Here is a 20,666-nt window from a genome sequence, read left to right as displayed (position 1 = left end):
GTTTGTTGTGTGAGTTTGGCCGTTTGGCCCCTAAAAGCTGTTGTAGTTGTCTTTTATGTTATTTCATGTAAAATATACTGGTATTGTAATCGAAGCTGTTCTGTTTATCAACCTGTGCACGATCGAAATCCTAGACGATCGTGGATGATTTCGGGATACCAAGCTCAAACAGGGTATCCCCACAGTATCACACTTAAAAATAGTGAACTAATAACCAACCAACCATAGCATCACAATGAAATATATATGGTTTTTTATATGGGCTAATTGGGGGAAAAATTATATTCGGGTCGGACGCGGGTTACCCACGGGTAAAAATTAAAACCCGACCACTACCCATTAGGTAGTCGGGTCACAGACGATAAATCCACGGACAAAAAATTATGCCCATACTCATGCCCATCGGATCGGGTACCCACGCGTACCCATACCCATCAATAAAATTGTCATCGCTGCCTGCGCCTGTAAGGGGCTGTTTAGTCCCTAAATTTTTTTCCTAAAAACATCCAATCGAATTTTTGGACATCTAAATGAAGCATTAAATATATATAAACATTAAAATTAATTACATAATTATGGAGAAAATAGTGAGACGAATTTTTAAGTCTAATTAGGACGTGATTAGCCATAAATGCTATAATAACCAACATGTGCTAATGACGGATTAATTAGACTCAAAAGATTCGTCTCGCGGTTTCCAGGTAGAATCTGAAATTTATTTTATAATTAGATTAAATTTAATATTTTAAATATATGTTTAAAATTTTGATGTGATGTTTTTGCAAAATTTTTTTACAATCTAAACAATCCCTAACTCTGCCTCGCCGGAACGCGTTCTAAAGTCGCAATACCCACCGTTTACTACAGGACGGCACACGTCTTTCCCCGTCCGAGCAACATCGCAGCCGCTCGCTCCCTCCCTCCCCGCCTACCGCGACGGGGAAAAGCGGAAGCGGAAAGAGAGCGAGCGCCACCCCTTCTCTTCCACCGCCACCGCCTTCCAGAACCTTCTCGACCTCCGGCTCCCGAAGAGCCTGAGTCGAACCCTAGCCGCCGCCCGCGCCGTCCCAACCTCCTGCAGGCTCGCCGCGCCGTTCCGAGCCCAGTTGGTGCCTCCGGGACTGGGAGGAGGAGTCAAACCCTAGTGGGGCGGCCGCCCCAGCCGCCCGGCTGCTTCGTATGGCCGGGGGTTGCAGAGTTCTCGGGGAACCCTAAGGGCGGGAGGCCTTAGTAGGGGGCGTTGGAAAGGCGGAGAGAGGGAGAAGCCTTTCGCCGAACCCTAGGGGGGCTTGGGAGAGGTGTGGCCGATGGCGGGGGAGCTGGGGCAGCAGACGGTGGAGCTAGGGTCGGTGGTGCGGCGGGCGGCGGAGGATTCCTATCTGGCGCTGCGGGAGCTCGTGGAGAAGTCGCGGGTCGAGGCCGAGGGGAAGAACGGGCAGCAGAGGTCCGACACCGAGAAGAAGATCGACCTGCTCAAGTTCATCGACCGCACCCGCCAGCGCATGCTCCGGCTCCATGTGCTCGCCAAGTGGTGCCAGCAGGTTTGTCCATTGATCCCCATTTATAGTTTTGTTTTTTTTTGTTTTTTTTTGGGGGGGGGGGGGGTTGTGTTTCGCGAAAAGCATCAACTAATTAGAGAGTGAGAATAGCTATAGAAGTGAGCAAAATTTAATACGCCGTGTCCAAATTGGCTGCTAATTTAGTTTCTAATCCCTTGCATGTATTAATCACAAACTCATTTGTTCAGTAAGAAATTGGAGTACTGTGCCCTGAAATATTGTTTTAACAATCTTGCCCTGATCATTCTGGCATACCAAAGTGATGTTTACCTTATCGGAGCTAGAAGTGAAGGCAGCACCTTTTTAGTATGTTGTTTCGTTCTGGATGAAAATAATGTAATAGGAAATAATTGATCTGGTACAGTGGTTTACTGGTTTACTAACTCAGTGTCACTTATGACTGATATCCTCAATCAGTAGGAAAAAAGAATGTTGATTGTAGATGCTTCAGCTCCCACATAACAGCTGTCTTTATAAAATATAGATTTTCTATGTGTGTCCGTGCATGCGGACTTGCCATATTTTCTAAGAAATTCATCATTATACAAAAATAGTTCATTCTTGAATTAAAAAACTTGCATATTTATACTTATGACATTAGTTTTTTCTTTAAATACCACTATGTATGTAAGTCTTGAATACCCATAATATAAATCTTGTCTGCCACTGTTGTATTGCATAGCATGCAATAATTTCAGCCAAGCATAATAAGGATAGGTAGTTTTAAGCTGTCCCTGTGTATTTACCTTATTTTCTATCAGTATAACTAGTAACAAATTAGAAAACTAAGTCTCCTTCGTGCACATGCTACCCAAATGTCATGATTCCTGAATTTCATAATTGCAATCACTGCTACTGTTTCTTGCAGGTTCCTTTGGTTCATTATTGCCAGCAACTTGCATCAACTCTCTCCAGCCATGAGACATGCTTCACCCAAACAGCCGACTCACTGTTCTTTATGCATGAAGGGTTGCAACAGGCTCGTGCTCCCATTTTTGATGTTCCATCTGCTATAGAAATCCTACACTCAGGGAGTTATAGGAGAATGCCAAAATGCGTAGAGGAAATCGGTACTCAGAACACACTATTTCAAGATGAGCAAAAGCCCACTTTAAAGAAATTAAACACCCTTGTGCGGACTAAGTTACTTGAAACCTCACTTCCCAAGGAAGTATCTGAGGTTTCAGTGACTGATGGAATAGCCAATGTTCAGGTGGATGGAGAATTTAAAGTTCTTATTACATTAGGTTACCGTGGGCATTTCTCACTATGGAGGATTTTGCACATGGAGTTACTTGTTGGTGAGAAAACTGGGCCTATTAAGCTGGAAGAGACGAGGAGATATGCTCTTGGTGATGATATTGAACGGAGGATGGCAGTGGCTGACAACCCCTTCATGATTTTGTATACAATACTCCATGAATTATGTATTTCACTTGTTATGGATACTGTAATTAGACAGACAAATGCTCTACGACAGGGCAGGTGGAAAGATGCGATAAAATCTGAACTTATCTCAGATATCCATAGTGGCGGAGGACAAGGTGGAAATAGTGCTCTAATGCAGCTTGGTCAAGAAGGGGAGCTTGATTCAAGTGGTTCTAGGATACCTGGTTTGAAAATTAACTACTGGCTAGAGGAGAAAACCAATGCTTCAGCTGAATTGGATTCATCTCCATTTATTAAAATTGAGGCAGGGCAAGATATGCAGATAAAGTGTCAGCACAGCTCTTTTATATTGGATCCATTTACAGATAAAGAAGCTGATCTTTCTATTGATCTGAGTTGCATTGATGTTGAAGCTGTAATTTTGAAAGCGATTGCTTGCAATAGGCACACACGTCTTCTGGAAATTCAAAGGGAACTGATTAAAAATGTTCAGATGTCTCAATCACGAACTGAGGTTATCCTGAAGCGAGAAGTTCATGGAGTGGGCTTTCAGAAGGTACCGTTATGGGTTGTTTTAATTAAGGGTATTGGGTATTACTGCAGCCACCTTGTCTTTTTGATATTTGATGCGCTGACTATATTCATAAATTGTGTAGAAAGCACATAGAAGAGACTCCGATGATTGTTCTACAAATGAGATGCTTCAGGCTAGGGCATATGGACAATCATATATTCACCTTGGAATAAATATCAGGTCTGTTTATTATTTAATTATTTCTGCTCTATGATTTATGCTTTATATCTTATTTTTCTTGACCTTACATCCACATGATGTCATATGATTTTATTTCAAAATGTTTTATTTCATGTACTCTGTTAATGTAGCTTAACAGAATCCTCATCATTTGTCTAGGAATACATTAGTAAAATCAAACATCCTACATTATAGAAGTACTAGTCTTATTCTTGGCAGGTGTGATGACACAATGTGAACTTCTTTTTTAAACTTGATGGGAGTATTGATTACACTCTTAATAATAAGAACTATACATAATAGGTGTGCTTGGGCACTTGACCTCTTAGTTGTTGTTGGGACATGTTTTATCCAATGAATATACATAGATTCAGTAGGAAATAGGCATTCCAGTGGCTGCAGAAAGTTGCATTCATTGCACAAAGATTTTGCCAACTTCTTTCGCTGCCTTGGACGTGGCTGTAATCGACGCCAGCAAGCAGGAGGCAGCCAACAAGTTTGGCTGTGTGGGAGGTTGGCGTGGGAATGGGACACGACTAGCAAGCAGGAGACAGTTGGCGAGCATGGATGTTGGTGCTGCCAAGGATGAGGGCACTGACAAATATGAAATATGGAATGTAATGGTGAGCAAGAGGTGTGAGTACAGGAGATTGACGCTGGGGGTACTCAGTGGAAGGCTAGCATAGGAATGGCGAAGGGAGCAAAGGTGTCGATGGCAAGGTGTGTATAGATAGGAAGTTTTGGTCCAAACTGATGTGTGGCAGCACAAGGGAAAAGGAAGAGGAAGAAGAAACAGGGAAAACTGTGGTGAAGTGTTATAGATGGAAAGTTGTGGTCCAATCTATTGTGTGAATTGGTACCCCAGAAATTTTCTGGAATTCTTTGAAATTGGCAAAATCATTGTGCTATGGATGGTATATCCCCCTTCTATCTTCCCTTATTGTCCTATCTCGTATCCTCTCTCCCTTGCCAAACCTAGGGCCTTGCAAGAAGCATCCATTCCCTTCCTTCCCCTCTCTCCTCTTGTCCTGTCCCATAATCCTTCTCTCTTGCTCTCATCCTTATAAAACCCTAGTGCCTCGTACCTTTGATTTGCTCTATCTGTGGGGGCTCCCAACGTCTTCAGCCACCAATCACCTCCTTCCTCTAGATCTCCTTTGCTGCTGAAGCTGTCTGTCCATGAGAGCTTTGGAAGGATACAACCGCAAGCTTTGGATGGCGATATCAATGGAGGACCATCAGCAGCGGTTAGGACACATCTCTTCTCGATCTGCCTTTATTCTTTCTTCCCACCCCCCGTCATCTCTACCACGCGCACACACACACGAGGCGGGGCCTTCTGGTGATTGCTGCCTGCCAATTATGTGTGTGGGTAACCGATTAGAATTTCAGTTAAATATCTCAACACCATGTCATGGTAATGATACCAATGTCGATATTTGTATGATCCTTTAAGGAGCATATATTTGTTGTGAAAGGCCTATTTCCCTGTTTTGTTCCACAGTATGGGTGGTGCAGTGATGAATTCCTTATATTCCTATTTATTCCTGTATTTCAGGAGGGATTATATTATGATGAACAGGGAATAATAATAAGATATTTTGTAAACTGTATCTAATCCCCATATTTATTGCATGGTCAGTTTGCTTTCCAAATCATATATAGCTTTTTTTTGTTTCTACATAGGAATGGTCGATTTCTCCTCCAATCACCGGGGAATATATTGCCACCTTCAGCAGTATTAGAATCAGAGGAAGCTCTCAACAAGGGGATTACAACAGCAACAGATGTTTTTGTGAGTTTGAGGACCAGAAGCATCCTCCACTTATTTGCCGCTACTGGAAGTTCTTTGGGCCTGAAGGTTGTTTGATTAGCTCGTGTTGTTATTCCTTCCCCTTTTCAGCTCTTAGAGTTTATTTCTTGTTCTTGTTGAATACTGGAAAATCTAGAGCATGGAAATTTTATATGGCCAAATAATCTTGCACATGATTAAATCTAAAAACTTTCTAAATACAAATAACCATGTCTCTTATGAATAAATTGTTGTAGAAAGAGTTCCTATGAAATATATGCCGCCATACTTAGTTTTGCATCAATCACTTTCTTAAGTCCTGTAATTTTTTGATTTTGTTCTCAAAATACTTTCTTGATTGAATCTAGTCTTTATATCCACATCAGTATATCCAAAATTCATTCAAATTTTATGTTTGTATTAAATTGTGCCAACAATCTTGGCCAATTATGTAAAGGACAAAGTCTACTAATCCCCTCAACTCTTTCGGAAGTATAGGTTTCACCCCTCAACTTTGAATTTGGATAAAAATCACCTCCTCAAATTTCAATACCAATAGATTATACCCCTTAGTCCAATAGGCAAGATAATTTTGATCCATGTCAGCATAGGGTGAAGGCACTCACCATCATGTCATGGCAATGTGATTAGGGATTTGAGGCTGAAGAATGGGAACATAAAATGGGAGAGGGACAGACAAAGTTATGAGTCGGCTATCCCCATGTGCTGACATGGTGTCCGTGCCACTGGTAGTGAGCGTGGTGCAAACCATCCGTTTGACTCTGGGCGTAATTCTTTTATTGAAATTAGATGGGTGGTTATTTTATCGAGTTTAAGATTGTACAGTGAATACTAAACTGTGGGAAGAGATGAGAGGGTGTAAAGCAGTTTTTTTCCTGTATGTAAAATATTGTACAGCTTCTTTTGTCTTGTGTGATTAATTGCTTGAATAGTTTTCTTGCTAACAGTTTCATACTGAGGGCATAGCTTATACTAAGAGTCTACATGTAAGGGTCAATTTATAGGAGCAATGAGCCAGTGATATAATGAATTATACTCCCTCCGTCCAAGATTGATCATAGCATAAACAAAAATGAAATGTTCAAAAATGATCATTGCCAATTGAAGATAGACAAATTTCTGGTTGCAAAAGAGTTACGTTTTGGGCTATACACAGTAAATTCCTCTCCAAAAAATTGTTTATTGTATATTAATATCTGCAAGAATGTGCTTATATTGTGTGCATGGGATATACACAGTAAATTCGTCTCAAAAAAATGTTTATTGTATACTAATATCTGCAAGAATGTGCTTATATTGTGTGCATGGGATGATATATGGATTTGTCCAAATCACTCTTTTTGACTGGAGGGAGTACTAAATTCTTACTTTTCTTATGGTTATTCCAGGTTTACTCTCAGTCTCAAGTTACTCTGAAGATTCCAAAGTCAATACTATATGGCTCAGATTTTATGGTTATGGGATTTCCTCAATGTGCAAATGCCTATTATCTTTTGATGCAACTTAATAACAGCTTCCAGCCTGTTTTTCATTTGCTTGAGATACAGAGTAATGAAGGTGACAAGAATAATGCTGATGCAAGTACTGATGCTAAAGAAGTTATAAGGTTTATCAGGATTGACATCAACAAATTAAAAATAGATGAAGATGTGCAAATCGGCAGTCTTTTTGATAAAGATAAGTTACTGGCGCTACCAAATGTGGAAGATAGACCTCAAAGACTAAGTGGAACTTTTGCGCTTCTTCCTGCACGTCCTTCATTTTCTTCTGTTGTTGATGAAGTATTTGGATTTGACACAGGTTCTCCAAAAACAGAAAATCAGCGTCTTCCATCCTATAATTTACCCTCTAGTCATTCCAGTTATCAAGTTGGTCTTCGTGGGGCTAATGGTGGAGCTGGCTCACCTGTTCAGGATTATGGGTCACTACAATCTAACATTAACTCTGCAAAAGTTACTTCTAGTATCAGTCTAAACAATTATCTGCTGAATAATTCAAAGCATGCACAAAGTACAACTGCCTTATTTGGTTCAGTTCCTGCAGGTATTTTTTTACAAAGTTGTCAGCTTGTAAATTTGATCATGACTCAAGTACAGAAGTATTCTTATTTCATAAAATAAACAAGGAGCTATGATGCTGTGTCCTTAATAAATAAATATTGAATGTGCCTTTTTCTCACATAATCAAATAAATGTCCATGTAGTTATTTAATGAGCTAGCATTCTTTTGTGATTATGTCTTTCCTTGGAAATTGTCAGGTTCAGGGAATATCTCCAGTTCACGCTCTGAAGGTGCATCTAGAAAACGATCTCTTTCAGAGTTCCTGCAGAATATCCCACTGCTAAAGCAATCTGATCGTCCAAGCAAGCGAAGAAATATGTCAGAATTTATGCTGGATGGTCCTTTAAAGGCTCATTCACCCAACATGCAACCTGGAACAACCCTCACCTATGGAAAATTACTTGAAGAAGTAAATAATTGCATTACAGCGAATATTTATTCCTCTGTGCTTCTTCATGTCATAAAGCACTGCTCAATTTGCATCAAATATGCTCAGTTGACTGCTCAGATGGATTCTCTGAATATTCCACATGTAGAAGAAGCGGGCCTGCGGACACCATCCTCTAATCTTTGGTTGCGCTTACCTTTTGCTCATGATGCTTCCTGGAAACATATTTGCTTACGCCTTGGTAAAGCTGGAAGCATGTCTTGGGATGTTCGGATCAATGATCCACATTATGGTGCACTGTGGAAACTCCATGGAGGTAGCACTAGTACAGAATGGGGCTCTGGCATTCGTGTTGCAAACACTTCTGAGGTGGATTCACATATTTCTTTTGATGATGATGGGGTCCTTTTGACGTACAACACTGTTGAGGCTGATAGTGTACAGAGGCTTGTCTCAGACTTACAACGGCTTTCAAATGCTCGTGCATTTTCCTGTGGAATGCGGAGATTGATTGGTGTCAAATTAGATGACGAGCTAGTTGAGAATCAGGCAGCTGCAGAGACAAAACTGTACCCCAGAAGAAAAGCTAGCAGCGACAGGTTATCTGAGCAGATGAGAAAAACTTTTAGAATTGAGGCTGTTGGTTTGATGAGCTTGTGGTTCAGTTATGGTGCCGTGCCTATGGTTTATTTTGTTGTTGAATGGGAGGCTGGTAAGAGTGGCTGCACAATGCGTGTTTCTCCAGATCAGCTGTGGCCACACACAAAGGTTTGGGCCTTGACAACTATATTTACTGCCTCATAATTTGCATATCCTAGTATTTAGGACAACTTATGCTGTAATACCAATTATATTGTACTTCTACTGATACAGCAAGTTTGAAGTTGAGTTTTTTTTTTTTGGAACAAACTAGTGTGCTATTATCGTGATATGACAGCTATGCAGGTTGGTTTGCATGGCACATGTTTTTTTATGTTGATACTCAACCCAAGCACGCTCTTTTTGTAACTCCGAGTTGCCAAATGCACATTAAAGGGCTAGTTTTATTTGCTAACCTATTGAAATTCTGGCAATATGGTAGGAAACCAAACACTGCACGAAAACTAAACCAACCTAAAAATTTTGTCAATACCAATACGTTTTACATTGTCATAATCTGGCACCAAAGCAAACATCACCCCATATCAATTTTGGTACAGTAGAGAACCAAACTGACTGTTATCTGTATTGTGCTGGTGCTTGTTAGATCAGATTTGGTATGCGAAAATTTGTCTAGCAAAAGAGGTTTCCCCAATCAGCAAATTGCATCACAAAATTTATACTTTGCTACTTAGGCATTCCAAGTTTGAAAATTTTTAAATAGACTATTGAAATTGTTTGCTAGTGAAGAATTTATTTGCTTTAAAATTTTCTCTTGTAACCATGTTTTCGTAATGCAGTTTTTCGAGGATTTTGTGAATGGGGATGAGGTAGCATCTTTCTTGGATTGCATCAGGCTCACAGCTGGACCATTACTTGCCCTTGGTGGCGCTATTCGTCCTGCAAAGATGCCTGTAACTGTTCCTGCTGTTTACAGTGTTGTACCAAAGCAAAATAATGTTCTTTCATCAGTGGGATCAACAAACAGTTCATTGTCAAGTTCTGTACACAATATGTCTGTCCCACAGGGTGCTGCAGTAGCACAAGCAAACAGTCATCTTCAGACTTCTTCCATGCTATCTGCTGCAGGACGGACTGCTCCTGGACTAGTTCCTAGCTCCTTGCTGCCTTTCGATGTTTCTGTTGTGCTTCGTGGGCCATACTGGATACGTATTATATACCGTAAGAAGTTCTCTGTTGACATGCGCTGCTTTGCTGGGGATCAGGTCTGGCTTCAGCCAGCAACACCTCCCAAAGGTGGACCTTCAGTTGGTGGATCATTACCTTGCCCACAATTTCGACCTTTCATAATGGAGCATGTTGCACAGGGTTTAAATGCTCTTGAACCAAATCTTTTGAGTGCTAGACATACTGGTCCACAGTTGAATGCCAGTGCCAGTACTGTTTCTGGAAGTCAACAATTAGCTCCTACTACAAACCGCTTTGGTGGTGCTCCTGGGGTAGCTAGGCCAACTTCAAGTGTTGGTAACCAGGTAGCAACTAGCTTGAGTCGTGCAGGCAATGCCATGATGGCTTCAGGATTTTCTTCGGGGATTGCTGGAGCTCCTGCACACCTTTCTCCTGCAAATAATATTCCTGCTCATATGAAAGGAGAGTTGAACACAGCTTTTATTGGGCTTGGGGATGACGGTGGCTATGGTGGTGGCTGGGTTCCTCTTGCTGCTCTTAAGAAGGTTTTGCGAGGCATCCTTAAGTACCTTGGAGTTCTATGGCTGTTTGCGCAGTTGCCTGATCTTCTGAAGGAAATACTGGGTTCAATTTTGAAAGATAATGAAGGTGCACTCCTCAATTTAGATCATGAGCAACCGGCATTGCGCTTCTTTGTGGGGTAAGATCTATTTTACACACTGATCTTCTCATTTTTTAATGCTGTGATTTTTTCTTATCCTGGGGGAGGAGGGGGGGGGGGGGGTGTTAACTTTTGGATGGCCGTATTTAGTTGAATGATGAGACCGTATTTTGACAGTGACAAATCCTATCCTAGAAAACACTTGCCTCCTTAAAAATTTCTCAGGTGACTGCACTACAGATAAGGTAGTTTTACTTGCTACGTTATCTCTGCTCATGTAATTTTTTTGGGGTCCTGTGTTGATCGCCTCATTGAAAGGAGGTTGTTTGATAATCATTTTGCCATATGCCAAACATTTATTTTGATGATAATTGATAATTACTAGTGTACGAACAGAACTGTCAAAATAGGAAGTCATGAGTGGTCTGGTGGTCTACAAGTAATAAATATTGTTTAGTGCGAATGATGGCTAGATATTTGTAAATCTCTAGACGAGTGGTACGACTAACTGCCTGGAGATACCCATATGTAGGTTGCCTAAACCAATGTTTGCTAGTTTGGGCTAAACCAATGTTTACTGAGAAATGTAGATATATGCCACTGTAGATTACCTGTATTAAATTTCCCTTTGTATTCAACTGTAGTTTCTCTGTTTCCTAAATGTCTTGTGATTTCTCAACAAATATTTTTTCTGATGATATTCATTTTCCATCCTGCAGTGGTTATGTATTTGCTGTTAGTGTTCATAGAGTTCAACTTTTGCTTCAAGTTCTTAGTGTGAAACGGTTTCACCACCAGCAACAACAGCAGCAACAGCAAGCTTCTCAGAGTAATAATGGTCAGGAGGAGCTAACAGCATCTGAGATAAGTGAGATCTGTGACTATTTCAGCAGACGTGTTGCCTCTGAACCCTATGATGCTTCTAGGGTTGCATCTTTTATCACTTTGCTTACATTGCCTATTTCAGTTCTTCGAGAATTTATAAAGCTAATTGCATGGAAGAAAAGTTTGTCCCAAGCTCATGGAGACAATGCTACTGCACAGAGGGCACGGATTGAACTCTGTTTGGAAAAGCACCCTAGATTGGTTTCAGATGATTACACTTTAAGCTCTTCATCAAAGAGCAATATTCATCATGATAGAGCCAACAATTCAGTAGAATTTGCACTAACTTTTGTACTGGACCAGGCTCTTGTACCACAAATGAGCATATCCGGTGGAGCAGCTTGGTTGCCTTATTGTGTTTCTGTGAGAGTAAGGTACACCTTTGGAGACAATAGTCACATTGCATTCCTTGCAATGGATGGGAGCCATAGTGGCAGGGCCTGTTGGTTACAACACGAGGATTGGGAGAGGTGTAAACAGAGGGTTTCTAGAGCAGTGGAGACTATGAATGGGTCCGCAGCAGTTGGGGATATGAGCCAGGGTAGGCTAAGGATGGTTGCTGAGATGGTTCAAAAGCAACTGCAACTCAGCCTAGTGCAGCTTAGAGATGGCCCTGGCTCTGCTGTATCATAAAACACATATCGTCGATACTTGCAGTGATAGCATTGATAAATGTTAGCAAGGTCTATACTTTGGAAAGCATGTCCATGCCACACTTGGTGTTCACTACCAAACAGATGCAAATATGTCTATATTTCAAGCAAGTGTCTGACAGTGAATTCCTTTCAGCCAGTATTCACAATTGGTCAAGTGACAACTTTATAGGCAGAGGCAATGCCTCGTAATTTTGTACCAGGGAATGCATGGCCGGCCGGCGAGAGGGGGAAGGAAGGCAGTGGTGGGTGAAATTTTATGGAGGGCGTCGGTGTACGTACTTGTATTTGTATATATAGGTGTGTCGATTGCGAATTTAGTATGGCGTGGCGACTTTGGGATTTTGAATCGGGGCGTCGATTCTGACGAAGAAAGAGGATTTGAAATTGATTAATTAGTTCAAGATGGGAGTTCTTTTTATCGCATGCACCCTTAGTCGTGTTCTCGCATCACCACGCGTTTCGCACCATAATAATACCCCCTGTACTAAAGACTGTCTTCTTTTGCACTGAACCAATTGTGCTGAAACTATGTAGCTCATGTGTATACTTCACGAACGGTTCTCGATGTATTAAAAAATATACAGAGTTGATCAGCTCTAATGGAGATTTTGAACTTCGTACTCATTAATTCATTAATTCCATTGTTTATACCATAAAATAATTATAAAAATTAATCAGATCATCAATTATCTTTTATGTTCATCTAACAAAAGAATACAGCCTAAATGTTTAAATGATAATTTTGATAATGTTCTAAGAGTTCATCTTATTTTAAAAACTTACATAATTATAATTTATGGTTTATGATTGGATTTACTAGTAAATATACTTTAATTACAGTTATATTCTTACAATTTATATCCAGAGCAATTTTATCATCCTTGAGAAAGAATCTTTTGGTATTAAAATTTACTAGCACATTGCTCGTACGTTGTAACGGTATTTAATTTTAGAAAATATCATAATATGTTGTTAACATTATTTTTTGCATATGTTATATTTTAATTGTTACATATTTTTTATTAACATATGAGTAGGTAGAGTTAATGGGAACGGTATATATATGGAATCTATCATTATTTTTTATTTTTAAAATGAAGTATAGATATAAAATAAAGAGTATTTGTATATATAGGTAGTGGTGATATATATGAAATTCCAGCCGATGATGGTCATTTACATTATTTCATTACATACAAATTCCAATTCCTACAATTAGCTAGGTCCCGATGTGTCTATCGGCTAAAAGGTTGGGTGATTACTTTGGGTTTAACATTTCTCATATATCTCGTTAATTTTAGAGTCAAACTGACTATCATTTGTTAAATCTGAGATTTAGGTCTACACTGGGTGATACAAGACTTTCAAACTTTTATGTGTGACCAGCACGTCGAATCATTAGATTTTGCGTCAATGACTAGTCAAAAAATTAATGTATAAAGGCCAAGTTTCACGCAAGAGCGGAACAAACACAACTACGATGAGATGACAGTGTTGAAAATAATATTGATGACGGTTTGGTACCTTTACGAGTCGAATTTTGACTCCAATTTGTTTTTATTGGCAAACATATATTGTACATATATCATCAATTTTATCAGATCTTTTCTTAATGATGTTCATGTATTTTGAGGAAACGAGAGAACACTCTCATTAGCTAGTGTGTGTAAAAACACTTCGATTGCTAATGCCTCATTTGAAACGTAGAAATTATAAAACTTTCCCATTAATTAGTATAATTTCCATCAAATATTTTCAGAAATTTTCTTCGTTTCGAATGAGTCATAAGAGAACTGCTAGCGGACGTACGCTCGGAGCCTCAAACCACAGGCACCTAATACCGTTTACTATGAATACTCTATATATATTATATATATTGTACGACACTTATCTCGTTTTAATAAATGACACCATTAATTTCTTAGGATACTTTTCATCATTTGTATTATTTAAAAAATTATTGTAGTGTCAATTTTAACATTCTTAAAAATAGGTATATAAATTTAAAATATAGTACTTCCAGTTATGTACTTTCTGACTCATGGTACCAAAATTCTAAGTTAAATTTTAATACCAAGCGATTCTTTCCCAAGAATGATAAAATTGCTCTTTGCATAAATATATAAAAATATAATTTATAATTAAAGTATATTTACTGATAAATCCAATCATAAAAAATAAATTATAATTATGTAACTTTTTAAAATAAGATGAACTCTTAGAAAATTAACAAAATTATCATTTAAACATTTAAGTTGTATTTTTTGTTAGATGAATATAAAAGATAAAAGATGATCTGATTTATTTTATAATTATTTTACTATATAAACAATTAATGAGTACGAAGTTCAAAATCAGCTGATCAACTAACTATGTATATTTTTTAATACATATTTAACCGTTCGAGAAGTATAAACATGACTACTTTTGGCACAATTGGTTCAGTGCAAACGAATACAGTCTTTAGTAAAGGGGGTATTAAAAATATGGCGCGAAACGGGCGGTGATGCGAGAACCGACTAAGGGTACATGCGATAAAAAAAAAACTCCCATCTTGAACTAATTAATCAATTTCAAATCCTCTTCCTTCGTCAGAATCGACGCCCCGATTCCAAATCCCGAAGTCACCACGCCATTCTAAATTCGCAATCGACACACCTATATATACAAATACAAGTACGTACGCCGACGCGCCTTCCATAGAATTTCACCCACCCGCTGCATTCCTTCCCTCTCTCGCCGGCCGGCCATGCATTCCCAGACGCCGGCGAAGCCGAAGGCCAGCCCGGTGCGTGCCCGCCCGCAGCTGCCTGCTCCTCCTACGGCGGCGGCGGGGGCGGCGGAGCCTCCGCTGCAGCTGCAGCAACTCCACACCACGCCTCCGCCGCCGCCGCCGCCGGCGGCAGCGGGTACTGGAGAAGTCGCCTGTGCCAAGGCGGCCAAGAAGCGGGGCATGCAGAAGCTTCTCAAGTCGGCGTTCAAGCGCGGCGACCACCAAGCGCCGTCGGGCGCTGGCGGAGGCGGAGGCAGCGCTTCCTCTGGCGGGAGTGGTGGGGACGACGAGGCGGCGGCCGCGGCCGCGGCAGCGCAGGACCTCAGCCGGTCGTCGTCGTCTTCCACCGGCGGGAGCAGCGGGAGGAAGGGGCGCAAGGGCGGCGGACGTGGAGACGACGGCTCCGTCGACGGCGACCTTTCCAGCCGTGACAGCCTAGAGCAACAAGGTCTGCATCCTCCTCTCTCTCTCTCTCTCTCTCTCTCTCTGCTGTGCATACATCAATAAACAATCCTAGTCAAAACTTGTAATCTGTGGCTACGACCAAACAGCAAACAAACTTAATTTGAACAACCTGATGAAAACAGAAATGTGTTTCTACCTATTTTCTGATTGCCTTTTTGACCTAACTTATTGCCAACTTTAAAATCTTCTAATGTGATCGCCGGTTTATTGATACATGGTAAACATGTTTACTGGCCCATCCTTTTTCTCCCTTTCCCAACTTTTAATTTTTTTATTTTCGCTGCACGATTCACAAACTAATAAACGGTACGATTATAAAAAAAGTTATAGAAATTAAAGATATCTTTTAAAAGTCATATTAATTTATTTGGTAAATTTTTATCTAATATTTAATTAATCATATATTAATTCGCTATTTTTTTTTACGTGGGAGTAAGTTTCCAAGCGTCTCCCGCCAACACAGCCTTCCTACTGGTTCATATATCACTCTTGACACCAATTATAAATGCTCCAGAACAGAGCAACAGGTTTGTTGTTTTTTTTGTGAGGAGACTTCTAATTTTTCTTAAAATATAAATGGATGGACCGAATGTAGATACTGGACCCGGAATTGGGTTAAAAAATAGATGAATTTTTACAAAAGATGAGCTCAGATAATAGACACCTCCGCCGGTAGCCAGTGGCATCACTGCCAAAGAACATGGAACTTGAGACATGTAGAAACATTACAAATAAATATAAGGAGTAAATTAGCTAGGAGACGTTTGTTTAATGGCAGGAAGAACAGAAGATTATTTAATAAGAAATAGCAGCAAACAGACACTTAGAAAATATTTTTAATTCCTAATATCACTAATGGATTTTATATATTGCTAACCATGCAAGCTTATCGTCGGTCATCTCTGTAAATTGACGTTATTTTTACCATTATTAATTTTGTATTCTTTTTAGTGCCATGGGCCGGACGAATGCCTAGGAGCCTATGTACCCCATAATAGTAGGCAAGAAAACCATAGGGCAATTGTTTTCCTCCAAGAGGGATGTTCTTTAATCATCCTTGTTATTAGTGCTTATGTTGTTTCTACATATACCCAAAGATTCAATGTCACATTTTATAGTGCAAGTTGCATGGCTTGGTGTTGGCCTCATGTCAGTTCAATAAATAAAATAGAGGAGAAAGAGCGAGCAAAAATGTCATTTTTCCTATCGTGAATCTTACGTGTTATTTCTCCACCTTACTAATTTCTATGTTTGAGACAATACCATGATCTTCAAAACATATATTTTAGTATAGTTTATAAAGAAATAAATAATTGTTTGATTTTATTCTGGTATTTTATAAGACTAATCTATACATATTTTTTACTCTTTCCACTTAAAATTTTAGTATCTTGAGATACAAATTTTATATTAAAAAATGTGGTATGCAAGACCATACGAAATATGAATCTAGAGGGAGTAGCTAGCAATAATGAATCGTCGTCTTAGCTTAGCATCTGGGAAATAACTTACAAATGGGGATAATCTTTTAATCCGTGAGGAGCGACATCCCTCAGTTTTCTAAATGGCAGGCATGCATGCAACTAGTTATATTATAAAATAGAAATCAAAGTATTTGACAAGCATATATATACGTGAATCTCAGCTCCACTTGATCTGAAGATACCGTGATAGAATTTTTCAAGCATCCTCAGCCAAAAAAATAGTTGCAACTTAAAATTAAGGCTAAAAAACTGATGTATATTATATTGATGCATGAACTAATACTGAATAATTTACGCTATTGACCCTAGCTAAAACAAATAAACGTAAAAATACCTGCGCTAGCTCATCAAGCCATCTGTGTTTTTTTTTCTCTTTTGGACTTATGTTTTTATATATAGGCCGATAGTATGTCACAGGCTAGATAGATAAATACACGGTATATATAGAACCACGCAAATTCAGTCGTGCAATATGGTATTGTCCCACTACTTTGATATGAATGTGTCATGCATTCATGATTGCATATCAAGTCATTCGCCACCAACCTGATTAAATTGCGATCGCCAACAGTTAGGCCCCATCTGTAGCGAAAGAATTAATTTGTTTCTCTTTCTTGTAGAAATATATTGAATTCTTTCTGACAAAAACTAGTAAATGAAACCTCTGCTTTATAAATCCTTAATGAAACTAGGTAGACCCATGTTTTGAAGTCCTTTCTTGAACATTGATTTTCGGTCACACAAAAACGAAGAATGAAAAAGGACCACGAGAACTGAGCTTGCTCGGGTGGCTAGCTGCGCGGGTGTGCGAGCAGCTCACGCGAGTTCGATCTAGGATCGCAGCTCACGCGTCTCACCCAGAGATTTTTTTCTTACATGCGTGCGTATTCAAAATCCTAAGCGTGTGATAGGGACGCGCAGGCGTGTGTGTTCATGTGCGTCCTGAGTTATACCCTCGTACAGAAACAAAAATAAAAAGAGGACCACTTGCATGTGATCTTGAGCTTTGGGACCTTCGGGAGCTCAAAGAATCAAAATCCAAGACTGCATCATTTCCAGTTAAACAATGCTCACTTGCTATTTTGTAGTGATTTGATGCATGTTCCTCGATCCAAAGCTTGCATAATTCCTATTCTTTTTCTTCAAATGCCATTTCTTTACGTCACTCATGAATTATGTTGCAACTTCCCACCTAAAAAAAACTCTCAGCAAGCACAGGGGCAACAGGCTATCTAGGGAGAGTCACCACTAGATCCCAAACTTTCTTAAACTTTTCCACACAAGGAATATACTACTTACCATAAATCCTTCTGTGCATATTTTTCACGATATATTCAGTTTTCATACTTTCCATGACATCTCACCATATGCAACCCAACCATGGCTGCAAAGAGTCCAAGAACATCAAGGGGGCAGCCGCGGCGCTGCGGAACTCCAAGCTCGGCCACGCGTACGAAGCATTCCCATGGGAGAGGAAGATGATGGATCTTCTGCCGGTGCCCGGCAACAGCGGCTTCCTCTCCCTGCTGCTCCTGCCACGGGCCACCGACGAGTCACAGACCAAGTTCCACTCCCTGGATGACACGCTGGCCAGGGCCGAGGCCTGGGTCATGTCCTCCCAGATGTCAGGTGTGCCAATTGTCCCGATGAATATGCAGACAGAGGCACTGCTCACTAAGGTACGTAAGCCATAAACACCATGCGGTTCGGTACAATTAGTGTGTTGGATAGCCACAAACAAGTGTGGATTTGGGATGATTTTCAGCAAGTTATGGGACAGAACTAGCCCTTTTTGCCGCCAGGGTCAGTCGACCCTGACGAAATTTCTAAAATATTCTGTCCAATGGAGATGAGATGACTCAGTGATATTTTTAGCTGGCTTCGCCTCGGAGTGAGGTGACAGATTGTGGAAGGATGGGCAGAGAATAGCTTGGGTGTATACATAACTGAGTTCTTGGAACTGAAATGGAGGGTTGGATTGGTGTTTTTTTGTTGTTTTGGTTGCCTGATTCAGATCTGTGGGGACGTGGCATCGTCGACGGTGAACATGAACTCCCTGGGCGACCTTGCGAACATGGCGACGGTGAGCCTCTACGGGTTCGAGGACTACCATGGCGTGGATATCGGCGTGGTCAGGGCGATCCGGATATGGTACGCGCCTTTTGCAGGGGAGATGGCGCTGGAGATCAAGCTGCAGCCGGGTGACACCAGGCTGGGCTTTGCTATCAGCCGCACCGAAGAGGTAGCACGCCTGACAGAAATTAATATACCCAAAGTTTTTTATATATGCTGTGTAGCACGTACTCTGCTTCCATTTTGCGAGTCATTGTTACATCGTTTGTTGTACAACAAATTCTTAACCAGTACGACCTCCGTCCCAAAATAAACGAATTTCTATGTTTTTGTTTAGAATTTTTAACTCTTCGTCTTATTTGAAAAATTTTAATGATTAATATTTTTATTGTTACTATATGATAAAACATAAATAGTACTTTACGTGTGACTAATTTTTTTAATTTTTTAATAAAATTTTTCAAATAAGACGGATGGTCAAACGCACGACTAAAAAAACCCAGAAATCCTTTTTTTAGGTACGGAGTAATAGAAAACCATGATCGTTCAAATAATTAAATAACTAAAAACTCTACAAGAATGGATGTCAATCCCTGTTTTTGCATTTTGTTAAAATATTAATTACAAATTTTGATAAGATATATCAATATGTGATACATCACCTCATAGATATTAATTTTCAAATTCAACCTCGGCAAATTGTAGAAAAAAATAACAAATTCAATTGAGCAGTTATACGGATATTTAGTCATTTTTTTGGGGTTATGATTAATGGTTATCAAATTTGAACTTGTATATTTGTAGGGTAGTATATCGCATGTTAATATATGTTGCCTATTTTTCCATATTTTAGAGGGCATGTAAAAACAAGTCCACTTGAGTGATTAAAACATTTCCCCCTACTAATAGGCATAAGACACACCTGCATGTCACCAAAATATTGTTGAATTTGAATCTGAAAATATAAATGCAGCTTTATTTCAAATAATGGACCTTCCAAAACAGGAAGGTTTTTAAAAAAATTATGAAATTTCATCTGCCGAATTATTTGGAAAAGTATCAACAGTTTTCTTTTGATATGGATTAAGCGAGCATGAATCACAAAACGTACGTGCAGCCTTATTTCGAATTAACAGATGCACCTTTCAAAATGTAAATGTGCTTTAAAATGTTGTGAAGTTTTCGTTTGCGCAATTATTTGGAAACGGGATCAACGGTTTTGTTTAATTTGACACGGATGGGAGCAGGGGTTCATCTACGTGTCGTCGGTGGCCGACGAGAGCACGCCAGGGGTGGCGTCGACGCGGTCGGGGCTGCTGGAGCTGTACCGGCGCGCGCGGCGGGCGTCGAAGCTCCTGGTGGTGTCCCGCGTCGGCGACGAGAAGGTGCTCCCCTGGGCCACGGCCACCAGCGGCGACGTCCGGTGCTTCGACACGGTGTCGCTGAGCCAGCGGCTGTCGCTGCACCGCCACGCGCTCCGCCCGGTCACGCTCCACTTCCTCATGTGGGAGCGCCTCCCGCTCTCCGCCGTGCTCAAGGGCGCCGCCGCGGGCCGGCCGGCGACGGTGCAGATGATGATCGTGCAGCAGGGCGACGAGGAGGAGCAGGCGGGGGCGGGGGAGGGGGGCGAGGACGCCGACGAGGTCGCCTTCGACGGCGACGGGCCGGAGATCGTGCTCAGCAAGGACGACTCCGACGACCGCTCCTTCAGGTTCCAGAACATCGGCCTCCCGGATAGCTGGCTCTGATGAAATATTCACATTTCTAATCGGAGCCACCTATGTTGTTGCCTAGCTTTTTTGTTAATTAATTCGCCTCAACACTTATTAGCCCCACTCGTAGTAATAATGATAATGGAGCATATAAACTCGTCGATTAACAATTCAAAAGCCTTCGCTTTCTTTATGGTGTTTAAAT

At 40.5% G+C, this 20,666-nt stretch overlaps 2 protein-coding genes across 2 annotated transcripts; both read left to right on the top strand.

Annotated features, from left to right (window-relative positions):
• Window positions 1-897: 897 nt before the first annotated feature.
• Window positions 898-12,591, top strand: LOC102701568 (mediator of RNA polymerase II transcription subunit 14-like). The gene is made up of 8 exons (XM_006659248.3): window positions 898-1,541; window positions 2,428-3,504; window positions 3,605-3,702; window positions 5,389-5,563; window positions 6,904-7,558; window positions 7,774-8,732; window positions 9,404-10,452; window positions 11,133-12,591. The coding sequence occupies exons 1-8, from the start codon at window positions 1,308-1,310 to the stop codon at window positions 11,929-11,931; spliced, it is 5,046 nt and encodes a 1,681-aa protein (XP_006659311.2). The 5' UTR covers window positions 898-1,307; the 3' UTR covers window positions 11,932-12,591.
• Window positions 12,592-14,703: 2,112 nt separating this feature from the next.
• LOC102707425 lies at window positions 14,704-20,646 on the top strand. The gene is made up of 4 exons (XM_006659990.3): window positions 14,704-15,175; window positions 18,069-18,355; window positions 18,691-18,918; window positions 19,997-20,646. The coding sequence occupies exons 1-4, from the start codon at window positions 14,704-14,706 to the stop codon at window positions 20,495-20,497; spliced, it is 1,488 nt and encodes a 495-aa protein (XP_006660053.2). The 3' UTR covers window positions 20,498-20,646.
• Window positions 20,647-20,666: the final 20 nt, after the last annotated feature.

Source organism: Oryza brachyantha, chromosome 8 (genome assembly GCF_000231095.2).
Source record: "Oryza brachyantha chromosome 8, ObraRS2, whole genome shotgun sequence".
NCBI lineage: Eukaryota > Viridiplantae > Streptophyta > Magnoliopsida > Poales > Poaceae > Oryza > Oryza brachyantha.
The sequence above is the reverse complement of the archived record's forward strand: the minus strand, read 5'-3'. Positions and strand labels throughout refer to the sequence as shown.